A 22,195-nucleotide genomic window follows, 5' to 3' on the forward strand; every position below is an offset into this window, starting at 1 on the left:
CTATTTCTGAGCTTAGGGGTAGAACTCTTGTGGTTCGCTGGATTGCAGTGTGCCTGTAAAACGTGCCCAGCTTCCAAGCACTGTGTTTAATAGTTTGGAAATTCTGGTTGTCACCCCAGAGATACACAGATGGAAACTGGGTTTGGGCAGAGCTCTAGCAAAGGTGGCACCGAGACGCCCATTCCCTTGACCTGTTAACCCTGGTGGCGCAGGCTGCCCAGCCAGCTGGGGCTGCCATTCTGGAGCTGCTTCTGGCACACTTCTCCTACCCTGGCGGCTGTGCCTGCCAAGGGCTCGCAGTGAGGCACAGAGCATAGCCCAGTGCCATACCAGCCTAAACCCTGTTACTCCCCTTCCACCCTGGCCATCACACATCTCCGCACGTACGCCCCATTGCCAAAGCACTTGAAGGCACCCGGACTCATTGGCGCAGGGCGAGAACCAGTCGGCAGGCCTCACTGTCCACCTAGCACCCTGGGTGGCCTTTGGGCCGCGGCTGGCTACCACTCTCCGGTAGAGGGAAGCAGGCCCTGGCTGGTGGCATGGGGCTGACCTCGCCTCATTTCCTCTCCTTGGCACCTGACCCTGAGTTCTGGTCCGCAACCCGGTGTTCGTTTCCCACCCTAGTCTTCTGTGCCCCGATTTCCCCATTTAGAATATTCAGATTTGAACAATCTGGCGGCGTTCTCTCGCCAAGGGATATCCATGAGGAGGGCAGGCGACAGAACTTTGTTGCCATTCTGCAGCCATTCCCCTTAAGAAATATCCCTGGAAACAGCTCCTTGATCTTTCCAGAAGTGGGCCCTCCTAGCCCCAGTCAGGATGTTGTTTGGGCCCTGTAAATCTAGGGCTCTCCCAGCCTTACATCCCTGGCACTGGGCTTGCCAGATGTAAGGGAACTAGATGGGTAGTTTATTTCCATCTTATATGAGAAAAGGAAGGGTACATACCGTTTTGAGGAAGAAAGCTTGAACCTGAAGGATCACAGAATCCTACACCTCCGCTAGCTGTGAAACACTTGGCAAGTTACCTTGCTTCTCTGAACCCCAGCAGCTTCATTTGTAAAATGGTTGTAACAAAAGAATATCTTAGGTTTTGTATAAGTCTGTATGAGATAATGTAGGTAAAGTAGTTAGCCAAGTGCCTGGCCTATAAATATTCTATAAGAGCCAGTCAGCTGTTTTTACAAACAGGTACAACTGTACTGTTGAGAACCAAAGTACTCACATCCAACAGTTGGCAAACATTTTCACATTCATCAAATTTTTGCTTAAATTTTTCATTTGTTTAACTCATTAATGCATTCAGCATGTATTTACTGAGCATATTATTAGTCAGCTCTTGCCCTGGTCCAGCTGTATTTTCTAAGACCCCACCCCTAGGAAAGTTTTAACTGGCCTTGCAAGAACTGATGAAGTCTAGCCCGGTGGGTGGGTGGGAGATCTTATCCCTGTGGCAGTGGGGGTTTGGAATTTGTTTTTTGCAGCTCTGACTTTGTGGGCTGAGGTCCCTGAACAGAGCAGACCTCTCTCATGTCTGGGAAGCATTAAGACAGAGCAGCTCTCCACAGCCACCTTTGCTTCTCACCCCTTACTCTTGGGGAGTTGTGTCCCCCTTCTCCAGAAGGCCCCAGTCAGCAAGCTGGAACCTGATTTTTCTATAGTGGGGTCCTGTTTCCTAGAACTGACTTCTGTTATAGTCTTCTGTGCTTTGCTGTGCTGGAGTTGCCAGAAGAACCCTTCTCTGCTTTCAGTGCCCCCAGCATCTTCATGCTGTATCCTTCTAATGCTGTCTCCTTCTTGCCCGCATTGTGCATGTCAGGGTCAGTCTCCAATTGGACTGGATTGGCCACACTGCTGCTCATACTTGCTTTGGGATCATATACCTTCCCTGAGTCCCTTCTCTTTGCACTGCCACCTCCTCACCCCCATGACCTACACTTAGATTTTGTGGCAGAAACACTACTGAGCAGGCAGTCTTCTGGATGTCTGAGAGACAGAGAACCTAACATGCACAGTCTGTGAACAGACATCGTAGTGTGATAAGGGCCATGATACATAGTGCTGTGGGAATAGCCAGGGTGGGGCAGCTGGCTCTGCCTGAAGAAGTCAGGGAAGGCTTTACCAGGAAGTGTTGTTTGAGCAGTCTTTTTTTTTTTTTTTTTTTTTTTTTTTAATGAGACTGAGTCTTGCTCTATTGCCCAGGCTGAAGTGCAGTGGCGTGATCTTGGCTCACTGCAACCTCCACCTCCCAGGTCCAGGGAATTCTTCTGCCTCAGCCTCCTGAGCAGATGGGATCACAGGCACCCGCCACCATGCCCCACCAATTATTTTTGTATTTTTAGTAGAGACGGGGTTTCACCATGTTGGCTAGGCTGGTCTTGAACTCCTGACCTCAAGTGATCCCCCTGCCTTGGCCTCCCTAAGTGCTGGGATTACACATGTGAGCCACCACACCCGGCTGAGCAGTCTTACAAGATTTACCTTGGTAGACAGTGGGAGAAAGCGAATTTCAGGCAAGGAGCATAGCATGCATAAAGGCCTGAAATTGCATCATGTTCTTAGAGAAAAAGTAATGTGATGTGAATAGAACAAAAGGATTATGTTATTTGGGTTGAGGGTTCTGAGTAGCAGAGGGAGGAAATGAGTCCAGAGAGGTAAACAGGGACCTACTCATGAGGGCCTTGTAAGATGTTTTAGGCTTTACCCTACCAACACTAGAATCCTGTGAAGGTTTTATACATGGGCATGATATGGTCAGATTTGTGCATGAAGAAGGTGGGATGCATGGCTGTAAGGGGATAAATTGTCTCATTTGTCCTCTAGCAATTCTATAAGGCAGGCAGGGAAGACACTGTTTACTTTTTACACCTCAGAACACTGAGGCCCAAGAGGTCAAGTCAGATACCTTGCCCTTTAGGTCTCAGAGCCAGAAAGGGGAGGACCTGGGACTCACCTAGTTTCCCGGTCCTGAATCTCTTTTCTCCTGGGCGCATTGCCATTGTTAATAGCGTCTTCTAGAAAGCTGCCTGCAACTGAGCAGTGGGTAGATGCAGACAGGAGCATTATGAAGCATATGGTCATTGATACAGTTTCACTGAGGGAGTATAACACTGGGATTTTGCGGCCTGTGGTGTTCAGTTGCCTGACCTCTATGCCAGCACACAGACAGCAAGAAGCAGTGGGGAACTTTGAGCTTCAAGCTCTACATTGGTTTGACAAAATCCATTCATCACTGTCTCTTTCATTAATGTGCTGTCTGATACTGACATTTGTCAATGGCTTGTTTCTGGAAGCTCCGGTCCTCAAGGCTGGTCAGCTCTACAGTCACAGCCCCAGGGTGAACCCCGGCAGTCAGAAGTAGGGCTTTTCTCTCTCTGCATTTTGTAAAATAAAATAACTTTAAAACAATAGCAAAGATAACATGATGTAGCAGTAAAGAACACTAGCTTGGAGATCAGGCAGACCTGGGTTTTAGATCTGCTGCTGCCACTTGTCTAGCTGTGAAGATCATTTAATATGTATGAGCCTCAGTCTCCTTATGTCTAAAATAAGAAAGTAGAACTTACCTGAAAAGATTGTCGTAATGACTAAAATGTGATAATGTTTATAAAGTACCTTGGCATGACACCTGGCACATATGAATCCTCAATATATACTGACTTTAATTCCTACAGTTACTGTTGCCCCAGCCACCACTACTACTGCCACCACAGTTAAATAATATTTGGAAAATAGAGAATAGTAGAAAAAATATCTTACAATCTTACCACCATGATGCAGCTACCCTTGTAATTTAAATTTCCTTCAAATCCTTTTCCCCCACTACTTCTAAACATTCCTGATTTTATCACATGTATATTTTATACCCAGGTGGGTTTTTTCCCTCCATGGTGGTAACTGCATTACACTTATTTTTTCTTGTTTTTAATAGATTTTTTCCTAATTATAAAAATTGTTTATAAAATTCAGAGTTTAGAAAAAAAGAAAAAGAAAAATCATACTCATTGTTAACATTTTGTTGTATCTCCTTCCAGTCATTCTTATTCACACTTTGTTATAGAGTTGAGATCATATTATATATACAATTTTTATGTAATTTTTCATATGAATATTTTCTTACAAGCATCATTTTCCAAGGCTGCATATTAGTCCATCAGGTGGCTCTACCATAATTTACATAAGCATTTCCCAATTGTTAGACATCTGAGTTTTTTCCAATTCTTCAATCTAAATAGCTTCCTGTAACAGACCTAGGGAACCAGCCTCATTACAGCCAGGAAGCATATAATGAACTTGTGCTGTTTATATGGTCCTGAGTGAGGCATAGTGGGAGCCGTCAGGTCAATCAGACACAGAGCCAGCCTCAAAGGAGCTCAGAGACTAAACAACCTGGAGATACTTACTGGCAAATAAGCACTGTCAGGGAGTCCACTTAAGTGTGCGTAACCTTTTCCCTTTGGAAACTGGGATCTGGGAAGCACAGCTTCTACACAGGAAAAAGCCTAGGAAACCTTGCTGCCGCTTCTCACCTATGAATATGCAGATTGGCTTCTAATACTCAAATGCCTTTTGAGCTACGCTGTCAGGGGCCTGCGCTAAGAACCATTGAGTATTACTTACAAGTGGTTTTCACTGGGAAAGAATGAGAAACACTACCAAAGGAACTTGTGGGAGAATTAAGGGAATCAGAGTGACTCTAGTCTTAGTTTTTTATTTTATTTTTTTAATTGACAGATAAAATTGTATATGTTCACTGTATACAACATGATGTTTTGAAATATGTATGCATTGTGGAATGACTAAACTGGCTAATTAACATATATTACTTCACATAGTTGTCATTTTTGTGGTGAGAAAACAAAATCTATTTTCAGCATTTTTTAAGAATCTGATATATTAACTGTAGTCATATATAATAACATGGATGAACCTGGAAGACATTACTTTAAGTTAAATAAGTCAGGCACAGAAAGGCAAATACCACATGATCTCATTCAATAAGGAATCACTCATATGTGGATTTAAAAAGTTGATTTCATAGAAGTAGAGGATAGAGTGGTGGCTCTAGTCTTAGTTTTGTCACAGACTTGCCTGGGACCTGCGGTAAGTTATTTCTCCCTCCTGAACCTCCATCTTCTCCTCATAATGTAGGGTATCTCCAGGACCCTTCCAGCATTAACATTCCAGAGTACTTGAAACATTCCTCTTGCAAGGAGCTAAAGTGAGTATCCTGATAAAGGTCACAGGATAATTCTCCAAAGTCCAGAGCTCCTCTTAATTAGCCCTAGGGAACCATTTATGCCTTTGTATTCCCAGTCACTTCCTCCTGCTAGCGGTTGAGACATATGGAGACTGAAGGGCAAGAAGTATCTCTCACTGGTTGGAAATCCTGGATTCAGAAAGCCAAAAACTGTCTTTTATGTATTAAGTATTTGTTCTTTTATGTACTTTGTTCTTTCATTCATTCCCTCATTTAGCAGATGTTAACTGAGTCCCAGGCCTTGTCCAATCCATCCGTGCAATACAGAGGTGAATGAGATTCAACCATGTTCTCAAAATACATGTAGTCTCATAAGAACAGGAAACAATGATAAAAGGCAACAAGATGGTTGCTACGGTGCGGGTACATTTAAGGACATAAGGACAGGTGCACCTGAGTCTACCTAGACGCAACAGCAAAGGAGTCTTAGTAGATACTTTGAGATTTTAAAGGATAAGTAGAAATTTTTTAGGTATGCAGTAGAGGAGAGGACATTCTGGGTAGAGGAACAAGCATGTGCAAGGGGCTAGAGGTGTGAGAGAACATGACATGTTGAAAGAACTACAGATAGTTTGTGTGGCTGGTAGGTGAAAGGGATAGTGGACGGATGAGAAAAAGTCAAACATTTCTCCACGGACCAGTCTGTTTCCACTGAATTCTTTGCTCATTTTATCAGTCCATATGAGAGTGATGGTCTTTTTAGTTCAGTTTTCAAAAACTGTTATCTTTATTGCCTTATCTTTCCATTTTTACAGTAACATATGCTCGTTATAGAAAGTTTGAAAAATACAAAAAGTAAAAGGAAGAAAGGATTTAAAAAATTACTCATGGTCTCACTAGCTAAAGACAACTGTAATATCTGATGACTTTCCATTCTGTATTTCTTTATTTTCTCTTTTTACGTAGCTGTGAATGTGTTGTAATTACAATCTTAACTTTTGTATGTGATGCTCCTTTCTATTTCCTTCCTAAATTTTGCCAAAAATGGATGTTAGTGTCATTAGAAAAGAACTGATTATAAAATATACTGACTGAAATATCTATCCATTTTGGTTTTTTTTGTTTTTTTTTTTTGTTTGTTTGTTTTTTTTTACAGGTCTCTTGTGGCTCAGAGCATAATTTGGCAGTAATTGGTGAGTAATTTTTATACTGATAACTGTTTCTTCTGAAAGTCATGTGGCAGAATTGGAGAAGACTTTTGGTTAACCAAAAGCCATGGTGCGTGTGCTCATGCATGTTTTAGGGGAGATTGGGGAAAATGGAAATCTTTGGTTGACCAAGGGTTTACTAGAAGCTCCTTTTCTGAATATTTCAATTCATATCATTGAGCATCTTTTTAAGGTACCTGAGCTGGTCTCCCTGCCTGGGAAGTGGCATTTGAGCATATTAAAGAACTCATAGGCTGAGGGGCATCATGTGTAGAAAGCCAGACATAAAAAGGAAGAATGATTGGACTGCTTCTGGTTTTTTGAATAAATCCCCATTCAAAAGTTCTTTCCTATTGGTTTGGCTCTTTCTTTGGAAATATGCGGCTCTGCTCACTGCCCTCGCTGTCTTGTATTTAGTGGCACTCAGGAGCTCCCAGCTGGACTCAAACCTCTGGTTAATAGAGGCTTCCTCTTAGTTGGCCCTGGATAATCACAGTTTAGTGTTTTCATGATTAGATCTATTCATTCAAGAAGCCTTCTCTTTACTTCCACAGGTAGACTCAGTTTCCATCTCACAGTACATTAAGGAGACTGCAGTGTAGGGCCAGACTGCCTGAGTTCAGTACATACTTCTACTTACTAGCCATGTGAACTTGGACAAGGTATTTGACTTCTCTATGCTCATCTTTAAAATGGGGAGGGCAATAGTGTCTACCTCATAGTGTTGTTGAAGGGACGAGTTAAGACATGCAAAGCACATAGAATGGCACTTAACTCCTAGTAGGGACTTTGGTAATGTTTGTTATTATTACCTGGTGTTATGTGTTAAAGTAATTGCCCTCCTCTGGGCTTTAGTTTCCCCAGCTGTAAATGGAGAAGTTAAAACAGAAAACCAAGTTTCCCTCCAGCTCTGATATTTTAGGACTTTTGTTACAACCTCACCACTGACTGACTTCTGTCAATAATTTCTGTTCCTGGCCACTCCTGTCTCCTAGCTTCTAACTGGGAAGTGGCATTTGAGCATATTAAAGAACTCATAGGCTGAGGGGCATCATGTGTAGAAAGCCAGACATAAAAAGGAAGAATGATTGGACTGCTTCTGGTTTTTTGAATAAATCCCCATTCAAAAGTTCTTTCCTATTCTTTCCTACCAGGCAAGACCCTTGTGTTTTCCTCATTTATTGCCTATTCACAGCACCTAAAGCAGTGCGTGGCTCTTAGCAGAGACTCACACGTTCTTTTCTGAATTGAGCTAGACTGGCTTGGCTGCCTGGGGTGGCAGTAGTGTGAAGCACTACTTTGCAGGCCCAAACATGATGTACAAAGAGGCAGAACCAAGGACAGCAGAGGAGGTGGGGAGTAACAGGGGCTGGAGTTAGAGAAGGAGCTAGAAAATGTAACAGCAAACCTGCATGCTTTGCAGCAGGACCAGATACTTTATACTGGAACTGCTTCAGCCTGGTTGTAATTAAGACAAGCTAATCAAAGAGTCAAAGGCAGTGCCTAGGACATTGCTGCTACTGCTATCACTGAACTGGGAGAGGTCGGCTTCCCCTGGGACCAACACAAACAAGAAGATTGCAGGGAATCTAAATTTGTGAAAGCACAAAATCCAGACGAAGGAATGGGTCAGAGCTAGCAAAGTGACAGGCTGAGCTGATGTAGGCAGCCTGGGGCTGTAGAAGGAGCAAAGACTCTGCAGACAGCCTTGATTCAAACCGGTTCCATCACTGTGTGAGCGTCCATATTCTTATCTTTGTAATGGGGATAATCATTCCTCCTTTCAGGATTATTGTGATTAGGTGAGATAATTTATGTGAAATACCTGGCAGATATAAATTCCTTTGGTTTCTCTTTTCTCTTGGTTGGGTAGGGGGAGGGGAGAAATACTTGTTAGTGTAACTGTTCTAGTGAAATATTTCTTTGTTGGGAGAGAAACAATGACATTCTGGAAAGATGTGTCCCGTGTTACCTGTGTGGAGGCCGTCAGAGGCAGTGGGAGAATAGGGCATGCTGGTGAGCACTTGAGGGCAGACCTGTTATCTTCCATTGTATCCCCAGTGCCTGGGACCTGGCTCACAGACTGCTGAATAATGGTTTCAGAGTCAGGAAAGGTGAGTGCAGGCACAGGGCTCTGCACGTATGTACCTGCCTGCCAGCCAGGAGCAAGAAGCTCTCCATCACTGGAGGAATGAGGCCCTGAGTGGGTGCTCTGCAGGGTGCAGGCTTTGAAACAGGAAGCTACAAGAAGCTGCCTGTTAGCCCTGCCAGGAGGCCAGCACGAGGAAGACAAGTTGCAGGTGAAGAAGAGTTCCTACCAGCTTAAAGCCATGTTTCCCATGGGTTGAGCTCCTCCCCTCAACCCTACTGCCTTTGCCTACTTTAGAGGGATTTCCCTGCCTTCAGTTTCATTTCCTGAACTCTAGCCCTTCAGTGCCTGGTGCTGTGTCCCACATGTAAAAGGCACAAAATAGTTATAGAATAGACTAGAAGATAACATAAATCAATCAAACTTTGCCCAAGGGTAGAAGCAACCTTAATGTCTAATGAGTGTGTGACAGATGAATCAACTTGGAAAGGGAGGTGAAACAGAGAATGGTGAAAGGACATGATTGAGAACCTACTCTGTCTTGGGTTAATGGAAACAATTCCTCAAAGTATATTTGTTGTGTCTGCTTTAGAGACAAAACAGGCTCAGAGGTTAAAGGGGTTAAACAGGTCGTAGAGATAAGTAGCAGTGTTACCTGAGCAATGGGCTCACTGCCCAGTGCACACAGAAGCAAATACTGTGACACTGGCTTTGAGAAAAAGAAAAAAGCTTTATTGTGAGTCAATTGACAAGGAGACAGGGAGGCAACTCTCAAATCAATCTCCCCAACCTGGGAGTGTGTCAAGGTTTTGTGGCATTTTAAACTAATCCCAGGTAATGCCAGTGCAGCTGGTTGGCCAGGCTGGTGATGGTAACCATTAGGTTGCTAAAGCTTTTCTCCTGAGCATGCCAGGTAACTTTGGCTCTGCATTACCTGTAACTTAAGCAGTGATTAATTGGTTTGAACTGGTCCTACAGTTACTGCAGTAAATAGTACAGCTGTCTCCTCCACTTACGAGCTGTGTAACCTGTATAAGTGACTTACCTTCTCTGTGTCTTGATCACCTCATCTGGGATATATTATTATTGACTTCATAAGGTTGTTAGGTAAAGTGCTAAGAACAGCGCCTAACACAAGTAAAGACTCAATAAATGTTAGCTGCTATTATTATTATTATTCTATATTAAGACCTCAAGGAAGGAAATAATTATAAGCCTGAGGCCAGGATAGGAAACTCAGGAGCTAGAGAAGGAAGTGTCTTTCCCAGCCTGGATATCAGGGTCCATGGCAAGATCTCAGCATAGCTGCAGGATGGATTTGTAAACTGGAGCCTGGGGTTCCCATTGGGGAATCTGCACATCCAAACAGCCCTGGAAACAGTGATAGCCCAGATTTGTTCAAAGACAGGATTCTGCTATTCATTGTCCCAGACAGGAACTCAGGCCCTGCATGTTCCAGCCTGAGGCAAGCCCCATGGAAGCCACATTTCAGTTTCTTGCGAAGATGGAAATTTTACTCTGCTGCTTTATGTGCTTCTGGGTTTCTTTGTTCACTTCTTTTGAAATTTGGTTTAGTTACTTCCTTAGTTTTCCAATTAAGTTTCTCTTGACATGTTTTGTCTTTGCCACCAGGTGCCCCCATGGCTAGACAGAATGGTGAAGTGGTATGAGTTCCTGCTTTAGACTAAGAACTGTTGGAGCTAAGCATAGACAGACTCAGGTGACAATCAGAAAAGAGAGAGCTGAGGCCATTGACCATGGCTGGCTTGGGCATTCTCTACCTATGTGCCTTGTACAATCACTCTGCCTCACCGAGCCTGATTCCTCATTTGTAAAATTGACACCCTGATACCCACTCCCAGAAGCTGTTCTTCCCAATGGCATATGTATGTCAAGTGCATGCTCAGTACCTGCCACGTCATAGGTGCTCCACAGGTGCTTGTCCACTTGGCTGCTTCACTAATTCGCTTTCTTCCTTTCCACCTAGGATTTCTTTCCACATCTGACAAAGCTCACTGGCTAACTCCCATTTGTGGGCATAGGCTGAGGTGAAATGAGGGCACGTGGCCATCACTTGCTGAGAAGATCCCTGCCTTTCAGAGGCAGGGTCCCCAGATCCAGCTCTGTTTTCAGGCCCCTCACCTCTGTGTCTGGATGAATTGGCTCCAGCTGTTGTGCTTCCATCAGGAGCAGCTTATTTTGGCTTGAATTGGCAATTTGTTTGCCTTCTCCCCTGATGTGCAGTTTTGTCTTCCCTTCCTGCGGAGGAAAAAGAGCTGACTGCGTTTTCTCTCTCCCTGCTCCACGCAGACCTTGGAAGGATTTTATTGGTGGCCTTTTCCTGGAGCACTCAGGCTTGCCAGACAGCCATTGTTAAAGGGTTGGTTATTGGCAGGGAAGTGTGATGCCTCCTCCTCCTCCTCCTCCAAGCAGAGCCAATTCTTTTACTAAATTGGAGCGATAATATATGCATAGATTTTTTTTTCATTTCACAGATGATTTTCAACTGTTGAACCATTGTACCTTTATAATATGTATGGCAGAACATCTGACCTTGGCATGAAACTATCAAGCAATTTCATGTAAGAACTTAATAGGAATATAAAGAAATAACTTTTTTTGGCACTGGATATTCCTTTGAGAGGTGATATCTCCAAACCCTAGGGCCTTGTAGAGAGCTTAGAGGCAGATACAAACTTGTATGTTTCTATGCACAACAAGATAGGCAGAATGTAAATACTTACCTATCTCATCCCATTTAATCCTCACAGCAAATTGATAAGCTGGTACTCTGGTTAATCCCATCTTCTAGGTAAGGGAAAATGAAGCTGAAGGGTGAGCAATTTACCCTGCCCAGGTCACACAAGTAGGAAGAATTTGTGTGTTAGGTTTTTTACCCACGCCTCTAATTTCAGAGCCTGTGGACTACTACCCGATGCTGCCTTCCTGCAGACTGGTGATGATCTGGCCTGTTTTTCAAGCCACCAGAGAGGAGTATTTCATCTTTTTGTTTCAGTGTTTAAAATGAAAAACTCCCTTCCATGCTATCTCCCTCTCTCCAGTTCCCCAAAACCCTTCTACCACATGTGCAGCTAAAGCCTGTTACTAGTTTCTTCTGTATCCTTCTAGTGTCCTTTTACATATGTAAGTGAATACTAAGATATGTTTTTATCCTGCCTTTTACATAAATGGTAGCATACTATGCTCATTTCTCAGTGCCTGATTTTTCTCAACGATTTTTCTGGGAGATCTTTCCATATCAGTATAAAAGCTGTCCTAGCTCTTTTTTTTTACAGTTATTTAATATTCCAATGTTCCTATGTACCTTGATATATTTAACTAGTGCCCTGTTCATGGACATTTATGTAATTTCTAGTCTTTTGTTATTTAAGCAACACTATAGTGAATGACCTTCTATATATGTTATTTCATGTGTAGGAGAGTATAGTTATAGGGTAAGTTCCTAGAAGTGAAATTACTGTGTCAAAGTATAAATATATTTGTAATTGTGCAATGTACTTCAAAATTGGCCTCCATAGGGGCTATGCCATTTTTGACTCCTGCTAGCAATGTGTAAGGGTACTTATTTATTGCAGTCTCCCTAATAGGATATGTTAAGAAACTCGGATTTTTGCCAGTCTGATAGGTAAGCAACTACTCAGGGTAGTTTTTGTTTATCTTTTAAAGTTGAAGTATAAAATATACAGTAAAGTGCACAAATCTTAAGGGTTCAGATTGATGAATTTTTACATATGTATATACTTAAGAAAACACCACCCAGAGCAAGATATAGAACATTTCCAGCACCCTGGAAGACTAGTTCACGCTCCATCTCTGCCTATAACCCACCCCCAGAGGTAAGCGTTCTTCTGACTTCTATCTCCAAAGATGCCTTTGTTTGGACTTCATATGAATGGTGTTTGACTTCTTTTGTTCAACACATTGTGTCTATAAGAATCATTCATGTTGTGTGCAGCAGTAATTTTATAATGCTCGGTAATATTCTACTGTATAACTATATCACAACTTACTTAACCATTTAACTGTTGAACATTTGGGTTGTTTCCAGTTTGGGGATGCTATGTACATTCTTATACACGCCTTTTGGTAGACATATACATTTATTTCTCTTGGGTGCATGATTAAGACTAGGAATTCTAGTTCATGTTTATAATTGGTAAATACTGCGCAACTGTTTAAAGTAGTTGCACCAATTTACACCCCCACCAGCAATATGATAGTTCCATTTGTCCTATACTCTCACCAGATATTTTCTATCTTATAGATTTAGGCAATTCTGTTGAATGTGCAGTATGGAATCTCACTGATTTTAATTTGCATTTCTCTCATAACTAATGATGTGGAGTACCTTTTTGTATGCTTATAGGCCATTTGGATGGCTTCTTTTGTCAAATCCAAAGACTTTAAGCCTTTGCCCATCGTTTTAAGTTGGGTTTTTGTCTATGCTTTTCTTAGTGACTTGTAGGCATCCTTTATATCTTGTAGATTCCAGTCCTTTGTTGAATATGTGTATTGTAAACATCTTCTCCCAGCCAGTGGCTTACTCTTTTACTTTCTTAATTGTTCTTTTGATGAATATTTATTTTAATGAAGTCCAGTTTATTGACCATTCCTTTAATGGTTTGAGGTGTTTGTGCCCTATTTAAGACATTTTTACCCATTCCAAGATCATGAAAGTATTCTCCTGTGTTTTCTTTGTGAAGCTTTATTATTTTGCCTTTGGTATTTAGTCCTAAAATCCATCTCAAATTAGTATTTTAAAACATTTAGAACCATTTATTGAAAAGTTCATTTTTTACCATTGAATTGTGGAGGCATCTTTGTTATAAATCAAGAGACTGCATGTATATGTGAATGTGCTTTTAGATTCTTTTTTATTAGTTTGTTTTTCCTTTTGTGTACTAGTAGCACACCAGCTTGATTAATGTAACTTTATAATAAATCTTGATATCTAGCATTATAAGCTCTCCTACTTTGTTCTTTTTTAAGATTATTGTGGCCTTTTTAATCTGTCTAATTTTAATTATTGTAAATGAAGGTTTAGCATCTTTTTATATGTTCAAGAACTATTTATATTTCCTCCTTTATGAAGAGTTTTCCACACCCATATTAGTTTATTCATTGTTGCTGTAACAAATTACCATAAAATTAATGGCTTAAAACAAGACAAATGTATTATCTTCAAGTTTGAGGTCAGAAATCTAAGATGGGTCTCACTTGGCTAAAATCAAGCTGTCAGCAGCCTTCATTCCTTTCTGGAAGTTCCAGAGAGAATTCATTTTCTTGCCCTTTCTAGCTACTAAAGGCTACCTATATTCCTTGACTTGTGACCCCTTCCATCTTCAAACCCAGCCATGGCTTTTCAAGCCATGACTTTTCTTTCTCCTACTGCATCACTCTGATACTGACTCTTCTGCCTCCCTTTTCTACATTTAAGGACCCTTCTGATTATATCAGCCCTGCCTGGATAATCCAGCATAATCTCCCTGTATTAGTACTTTTTCATACTGCTGTAAATACCTGCCTAAGACTGGATAATTTATAAAGGAAAGAGGTTTAATTGACTCACAGTTCAGCGTGGCTGGGGAACGCCTCAGGAAACTTACAATCATGGTGGAAGGTGAAGGGGAAGCAAGGCAGGAAGGAGAAGTGCTACATGAAGTGGGGAAGAGCCCCTTATAAAACCATCAGATCTCACAAGAACTTACTATCACAAGAATAGCATGGGGGAAACTGCCCCCATGATTCAATTACCTCCACCTGGTCTCTCCCTTGACACCTGGGGATTATGGGTATTACAATTCAAGATAAGATTTTGGGTGGGGACACAGCTAAACCATATCACTCCCTGTCTTAATATCGGCTAATTAGCAACCTTAATTTCATCTGATAACTCAGTTCCCCTTTGCTGTGTAACAAAACATATTTATAGGCTCTAGGAATTAGGACATTTAGGAGGCCATTATTTTTTCTACCTCAGTATCCTTTGCCTTTGCTGTAGAGTCTGAATGTTTGTGTCTTTCGAAAAATTTTATTTTGAGATTTATTCCCTAATGTGATAGCATTCAGAGGTGGGGTGTTTGGGAGGTGATTAGGTCATGAGGGCTCTACCTTCAAGAACGGGATTAGTATCCTTGTAAAAGAGGTCCAAGGGAGCTTGTTCACCCCTTTTGCCATGTGAGGACATTTAAAAGGTGCCATCTAAAAGGTGCCATCTAAAAGGAACAGGCCCTCACTATGTACCATCAGATCAGCTAGTACATAGATCTTGGACTTCCCAGCCTTCAGAACTTCTATTGTTTATACATTTTCCAGTCTAAGGTATTTTGTTATAGCAGCCCAGAAGGACTAAGACAGCCTTTTATTTTTTTAAAACAATTGAATAGAAAAAGGATTGTTAGTCTTTTTATAATAAATGTCTAGGTGTTCTTTACATGTTAGGGAGATTAGGCATTGTTCTGTGATTTGAATTGCAAATATATTTTCCCAACTTTTTATCTTTTGTTTTTAATGTTTTTGTTTATTTTGTCCTTAATACTTTGCCATACAACCTTTTCTTTTACTATAGATTAAATGTATCAGTCTTTTCCTGTACGGCTTTTGGATTTTGAGTCAGGGAATCCTTCTCTACTCCAGAGTATAATGGTCTTTCTTTATATTTTATTCTAGTATGGTCATGCATTGCCTAAAAATGGGGATACGTGGCCAGGGTCAGTGGCTCACACCTATAATCCCAGCACTTTGGGAAGCCAAGGCAGGCTGATCACTTAAGGCCAGGAGTTTGAGAACAGCCTGATCAACATGACTGATACGGTTTAGCCGTGTCCCTACCCAAATCTCATATTGAATTCCCACGTGTTGTGGGGAGTGACCTTGTGGGAGACAATTGAATCATGGGAGCAGATCTTTCCTGTGCTGTTTTCTTGACAGTGAATAAGTCTCACAAGAGCTGATGGTTTTAAAAAGGAGAGATTCCCTGCACAAGCTCTCTCTTTGCCTGCCACCATCCATGTAAGATGTGACTTTCTCCTCCTTGCTTTCTGCCATAATTGTGAGGCCTCCACAGCCATGTGGAACTGTAAGTCCATTAAACCTCTTTATTTCGTAAATTGCCCAGTCTCAGGTATGTCTTTATTAGCAGCATGAAAATGGACTAATACAGTAAATTCATACCAGGAGTGGGGTGCTGCTGAAAAGATACCCGAAAATGTGGATGTGACTTTGGAACTGGGTAACAGAGGTTAGAACAGTCTGGAGGGATCAGAAGAAGACAGGAAAATGTGGGAAAGTTTGGAACCCCCTAGAGACTTGTTGAGTGACTTTGATCAAAATACTGATAATGCTATGGACAATAAAATCCAGACTGAGGTAGTCTAAGATGGAGATGAGGAACTTGTTGGGAACTGGAGTAAAGGTGATCCTTGCTGTGTTTTAACAAAGAGACTGGTGGCATTTTGCCCCTGCCCTAGAGATTTGTGGAACTTTGAACTTGAGAGAAATGATTTAGGGTATCTGGTGGAAGAAATTTCTGAGCAGCAAAGCATTCAAGAGGTGACTTGGGCGCTGTTAAAGGCATTCAGTTTTAAAAGGGAAACAGAGCGTAAAGGTTCGGAAAATTTACAGCCTGATGATGTGATAAAAAAGAAAATCCCATTTTTCTAAGGAGAAATACAAGCCAGCTGCAGAAATTTGCCTAAGTAATGAGCAGCCAAATGTTAATCCCCAAGAAAATAGGGAAAATGTCTCCAGGGCATGTCAGGGGTCTTCATGGCAGCCCCTCTTATCACAGACCCAGAGGCCTGGGAGGAAAAGATGGTTTTCTGGGCTGAGTCCAGGGTCCCTCTACTGTGTACAGCCTAAGGACTTGGTGCCCTGTGTCCCAGCCACTCCAGTTGTGGCTGAAAGGGGCCAATGTGGAGCCCTGGCCATGGCTTCACTGGGTACAAGCCTCAAGCCTTGGCAGCTTTCACATGGTGTTGAGCCTGTGAGTGCACAGAAGTCAAGAACTGGGGTTTGGGAACCTCTGCCTAGATTTCAGAAGATGTATGGAAATGCCTGGATGCCCAGACAAAATTTTGCTACAGTGGTGGGGCCCTCATGGAGAACTTCTGCAAGAGGAGTGTAGAACTGAAATGTGGGGTCAGATCCCCGACACAGACTCCCTACTGGGGCACTGCCTAGTGGAGCTGTGAGAAGAGGGCCACTATCCTCCAGGCCCCAGAATGATAGATCTACTGACAGCTTACACTGTGCACCTGGAAAAGCCACAGATACTCAGTGCCAACCCGTGCAAGCAACTGGGAAGGAGGTTGCACCCTGCAAAGCCACAGGGGCAGAGCTGCCCAAGACCATGGGAACTCCCCTCTTACATCAGCATGAGCTGGCTGTGAGACATGGAGGCAAAGGAGATCATTTTGGAACTTTAAGATTTGACTACTCTACTGGATTTTGGACTTGCATGGGGCCTATGGTCCCTTTGTTTTGGCCAATTTCTCCCGTTTTGAATGGCTATATTTACCCAAAGCCTGTACCCCCATTGTATCTAAGAAGTAACTAACTTACTTTTGATTTTATAGACTCATAGGCAGAAGCGACTTGCCTTGTCTCGTATGAGACTTTGGACTGTGAACTTTTGAGTTAATGCTGAAATGAGTTAAGACTTTAGGACACTGTTAAGAAAACATGATTGGTTTTGAAATGTGAAGACATGAGATTTAGGAGAGGCCAGGGGCGGAATGATATGGTTTGGTTGTGTCCCAAATCTCATCTCGAATTCCCATGTGTTGTGGGAGAGACATGGTGAGAGGTAATGGAATCACAGGGACAGGTCTTTCCTGTGCTGCTCTTGTGATAGTTAATAAGTCTCACGAAATCTGATGGTTTTGAAAAGGGGAGTTTCTCTGCACAGGCTCTCTCTTTGCCTGCCACCATCTATGTAAGATGTGACTTGCTCCTCCGTGTCTTCTGCCACAATTGTGAGGCCTCCCCAACCACAGGGAACTGTAAGTCCATTAAATTTCTTTCTTTTATAAATTACCCAGTCTTGGGTATGTCTTTATTAACAGTGTGAAAACAGACTAATACAATGGTGAAACCCCGTCTCTACTAAAAATACAAAAAAATTAGCTGAGCTTAGTGGCACATGCCTGTAATCACAGTTACTTGGGAGGCTGAGGCACAAGAATTGTTTGAACCAGGGAGGCGGAGGTTGTAGCAAGCCAAGATCCTGCCACTGGACTCCAGCCTGGGTGACAGAGCAAGACTCCCTCAAAGACTCAAAAGGGGGGATATGTTCTGAGAAATGTGTCGTCAGATAATTTTGTCATTGTGCAAGCATTATAAAGTGTACTTAACAAAGCTAGATGGTATAGCTTAGGACACACCTAGGCTGTGTGGCTTAGCTTGTTGCTCCTAGGCTATAAACCTGGACAGCATGTTACTGTACTGAATATGTAGGCACTTGTAACACAATGGTAAGTATTTATGTATCTAAACATTAAAAATATGGTACAAAAGATTAAAAATGGTACATCTGTATATGGTACTTACTATGAATGGAGCTTTCAGGACTGGAAGTTGTTCTGGGTGAGTCAGTGAGTGAGTGATGAGTGAATATGAATGCCCAGGACCTTATTATATACTACTGTAGCCTTTATAAACACTATACACTTAGGCTGTAAATACTATGCACTTAGGCTACATTAAATTACACATAAAAACTCTCTTTCTTCAAACAAAAATTAACCATAGCTTACTGTAACATTTTGCTTTCTGAACTTTAAAAATCTTTTTTACTCTTGTAATAACACAGCTGAAAACACAAACATTGTATACAGTGCAAAAATATTTTTAATATCTTTATTTTATAAGCTTTTTTGTATTTCTTAAATTATTATTATAATTATTTTGCTTTTTAAACTTTTTTGTTTAAAACACAAACACACACATTAGCTCAGGCCTATTCGGGGTCAGAATTATCAATATCACTGTCTTTCACCTCCATATCTTGTCTTACTGGAAGGTCTTCAGAGGCAATAACATGTATGGAGCCATCATCTCCAATGGTAACAATGCCTTCTTCTGGAATATCGCCTGAAGGACCTGACTTTTAGGAGGTATTTTTACAGTTAACTTAAAAAAAAAAATAGTAAGTAGAAGGAATACACTCTAAAATAACAATAAAAAGTATAGTATGGTAAATACATAAACCAGTAACATAGTCATTCATCTATCAAGCATGATTACATACTGTACATAATTGTATGTGCTAGACTTTTATATGACTAGAAGCACAGTAGTTTTGTTTACACCAGCATCATCACAAACATGAGTAATATGTTGTGTTACAACATTGTCACAGCTACTATGGCAGTGGGCAATACGAATTTTTTCAGCTCCATTATAATCTTATGGGACTACCGTTGTATATATGAATCAACTGTTGACCAAAACATGGCGATGTGGTACATGACTATATTTTTATGGTTTTATTTTTGGTATCTAAATCTTCGATCCGTTTGGAATTTATCCTGGTATAACTCAGGTGTGCATTCAGCCTCGCAGTTTTTTAAATGGCTGATCAATTATCTCAAAACTATTTATTGAATTCTTTGGCTGCCTTCTGGGTTCTGTTGCTACCAGAGCAGCCCTAAGGCATTACCCAAAATTGCACAGCTAGTCAGTAGCAGAGCTAGGACTAGCACTCAAGTCTAGCTTGTGCTATTCAGAAGGAGATAGTGCCTGGTTTTCTTTTTTTTTTTTTTTTTTCTTTTTTTTTTTTTGAGACAGAGTCTCGCTCTGTTGCCCAGGCTGGAGTGCAGTGGCGTAATCTCCACTCACTGCAAGCTCTGCCTCCTGGGTTCACGCCATTCTCCTGCCTCAGAGTAGCTGGGACTACAGGCGCCTGCCACTATGCCCGGCTAATTTTATGTATTTTTAGTAGAGATGGGGTTTCACCGTGTTTGCCAGGATGGTCTTGATCTCCTGACCTCATGATCCGCCCTCCTTGGCCTCCCAAAGTGCTGAGATTACAGGCGTGAGCCACCGCGCCCGGCCTTGTGCCTGGTTTTCAAGGGGCTTTCTCACGTGGTTGCTTGAGCTGTTCGCCAAACGGGGAGACAGCAGCTAAAGGCAAAGCAACAGTTTTTTTTTTCCTATTGTATTTATTTTTTATTTTTTTAATTTTTTTTTAATTTTTAATTTTTGTGGGTACATAGTAGGTGTATATATTTATGGGATACATGAAATGTTTTGACACAGGCATGCAATGCGTAATAATCACATCATGGAGAATGGCGTATCCAGCCCCTTGAGCATTTATCCCTTGTGTTACAATCTAGTTATATTCTTTTTTATTATTATTATTGTACTTTAAGTTCTAGGGTACATGTGCATAACGTGCAGGTTTGTTACATATGTATACTTGTGCCATGTTGGTGTGCTGCACCCATCAACTCATCAACACCCATCAACTCGTCATTTACATCAGGTATAACTCCCAATGCAATCCCTCCCCCCTCCCCCCTCCCCCCCATAATAGGCCCCAATGTATGATGTTTCCCTTCCCAAGTCCTAGCAAACTATCGCAAGAACAGAAAACCAAACACCGCATGTTCTCACTCATAGGTGGGAACAACAGTTTTTTAGTTCTCGGTTACCAGTGCTCTGTCCCAGGTCTTGCCTTTCCCAGCTCTGGAACTGATATATTCGTCGCCATTACCACACCTGGCCGCTTGGGGCACCGTATTTTCCTCTCCAACAGGCCAGATACGAGATAAACCTTTTACATTTAGGAAAGATGTTTCATCTCACACCAGTTAGAATGGCAATCATTAAAAAGTCAGGAAACAACAAGTGCTGGAGAGGATGTGGAGAAATAGAACACTTTTACACTGTTGGTGGGATTGTAAACTAGTTCAACCATTATGGAAAACAGTATGGCGATTCCTCAAGGATCTAGAACTAGAAGTACCATATGACCCAGCCATCCCATTACTGGGTGTATACCCAAAGGATTATAAATCATGCTGCTATAAAGACACATGCACACATATGTTTATTGCAGCACTATTCACAATAGCAAAGACTTGGAATCAACCCAAATGTCTATCATTGACAGATTGGATTAAGAAAATGTGGCATATATACACCATGGAATACTCTGCAGCCATAAAAAAGGATAAGTTTGTGTCCTTTGTAGGGACATGGATGCAGCTGGAAACCATCATTCTCAGCAAACTATCGCAAGAACAGAAAACCAAACACCGCATGTTCTCACTCATAGGTGGGAACTGAACAGTGAGATCACTTGGACTCGGGAAGGGGAACATCACACACCGGGGCCTATCACAGGGAGGGGGGAGGGAGGAGGGATTGCATTGGGAGTTATACGTGATGTAAATGACGAGTTGATGGGTGCTGACGAGTTGACGGGTGCAGCACACCGACATGGCACAAGTATACATATGTAACAAACCTGCACGTTATGCACATGTACCCTAGAACTTATAGTATAATAATAAATAAATAAATAAATAAATAAGATGTTTCACAATAAATATAGATATTTTTACAGAATCTTACTTATTGCTCAAGTCACATTTCTGTTAAGTCATATATAGCTTCAAACCCAAGATGTAACTTTTTACCTCTCAATCAAGGTAGATTTTTCACTGTTCCTAAAGAAGCAACATTTATATCACTCCACAGGAGTTGAGGAGTCGTTCTGTATGACACCACAGGTGAGGGTGCTAGGCTGTTGAGGAGGCTCCCATACTTGCTAAATTACTCTTTCATGCTGGTCATTTTAGGCACAAGGTTGACCACCTGTTTAGCACAATGCTCTGGTCCTTTTTAGGGTTGCTTACAGTGGCAGAAACTGCATTGGTGACTCACTGCACTTGTTTACAGTTACTCAGGAGGTTTGAGACCTGGCAAAAGTAAATCTAATGTGAACTCAAAGAGGGAATACAAAGAATTAGAGCAAGTTAGAGACAGCCTTCCACTGTGCACCATAACTAGAGTTATGGTGATAACTCTGTGTTATCCTAGGCAGTTACTCTCATTCTCTGGGCCTTTGGAATCCCTGTCTGGGAGATGTGGGAGCTGGACTAGACAATTTCTAAAGTCTTCTGCAACTCTCAAAGTCTGTCTTCATGTCCACAGACTGTATTGAACATCTTCATAGACTCAGACCATCTATACTTGCCTTGCATGCAATAGGTGCTTCATGTGTTTGTTAAATACTGAATGAACATTATATGCAATATTTTTCTCATTCTCTCCCTTCAGCTTACTAGTGGCTGATGATGTGCCATGTAGTATTATGGATGCTGTGGAAGAATACAGCATTCATGGAATTCACATTCATGTAGTCACATTCATGGAACTCACATTTAGTGGGAAAGAGAGCTATGGAAATTAAATTTGGCACATACTTTGCACTTAAATACTGAGTAAATGAATGAATGAATGCATACAAACCAGACCATGATAAGAACTAGGAGAAAGAATGAAGACGTAAGAATGATTAATTTTGGAAATCCTTGTGGAAGAGGTGGCTCCTGAGTGGAGGAAGGGTAAAGAGCAGCATTCTGTGCTGAGGGATAAGCATGAGCAAAGGGAAAGAAGGCTCTAAAGTGTGAATCATGGTTGAGGGACAAGTGGCCAACTAGCA

At 41.7% G+C, this 22,195-nt stretch overlaps 1 protein-coding gene across 2 annotated transcripts in view; it reads left to right on the forward strand.

Moving 5' to 3' along the window:
* SERGEF (secretion regulating guanine nucleotide exchange factor) overlaps positions 1-22,195 on the forward strand; it is a 232,223-nt gene that overhangs the window by 137,859 nt on the left and 72,169 nt on the right. For both annotated transcript variants that reach the window (XR_003115700.1, XM_025357794.1), the window contains one exon: positions 6,359-6,395. Coding sequence is in view for 1 of the 2 variants with exons in the window: in XM_025357794.1 (XP_025213579.1) it covers positions 6,359-6,395 (37 nt within the window). In the remaining variant the exon portion in view is untranslated. The remainder of the gene's footprint in view (positions 1-6,358; positions 6,396-22,195) is intronic.

This window comes from Theropithecus gelada, chromosome 14, assembly GCF_003255815.1.
Source record: "Theropithecus gelada isolate Dixy chromosome 14, Tgel_1.0, whole genome shotgun sequence".
NCBI classification, from domain to species: domain Eukaryota; kingdom Metazoa; phylum Chordata; class Mammalia; order Primates; family Cercopithecidae; genus Theropithecus; species Theropithecus gelada.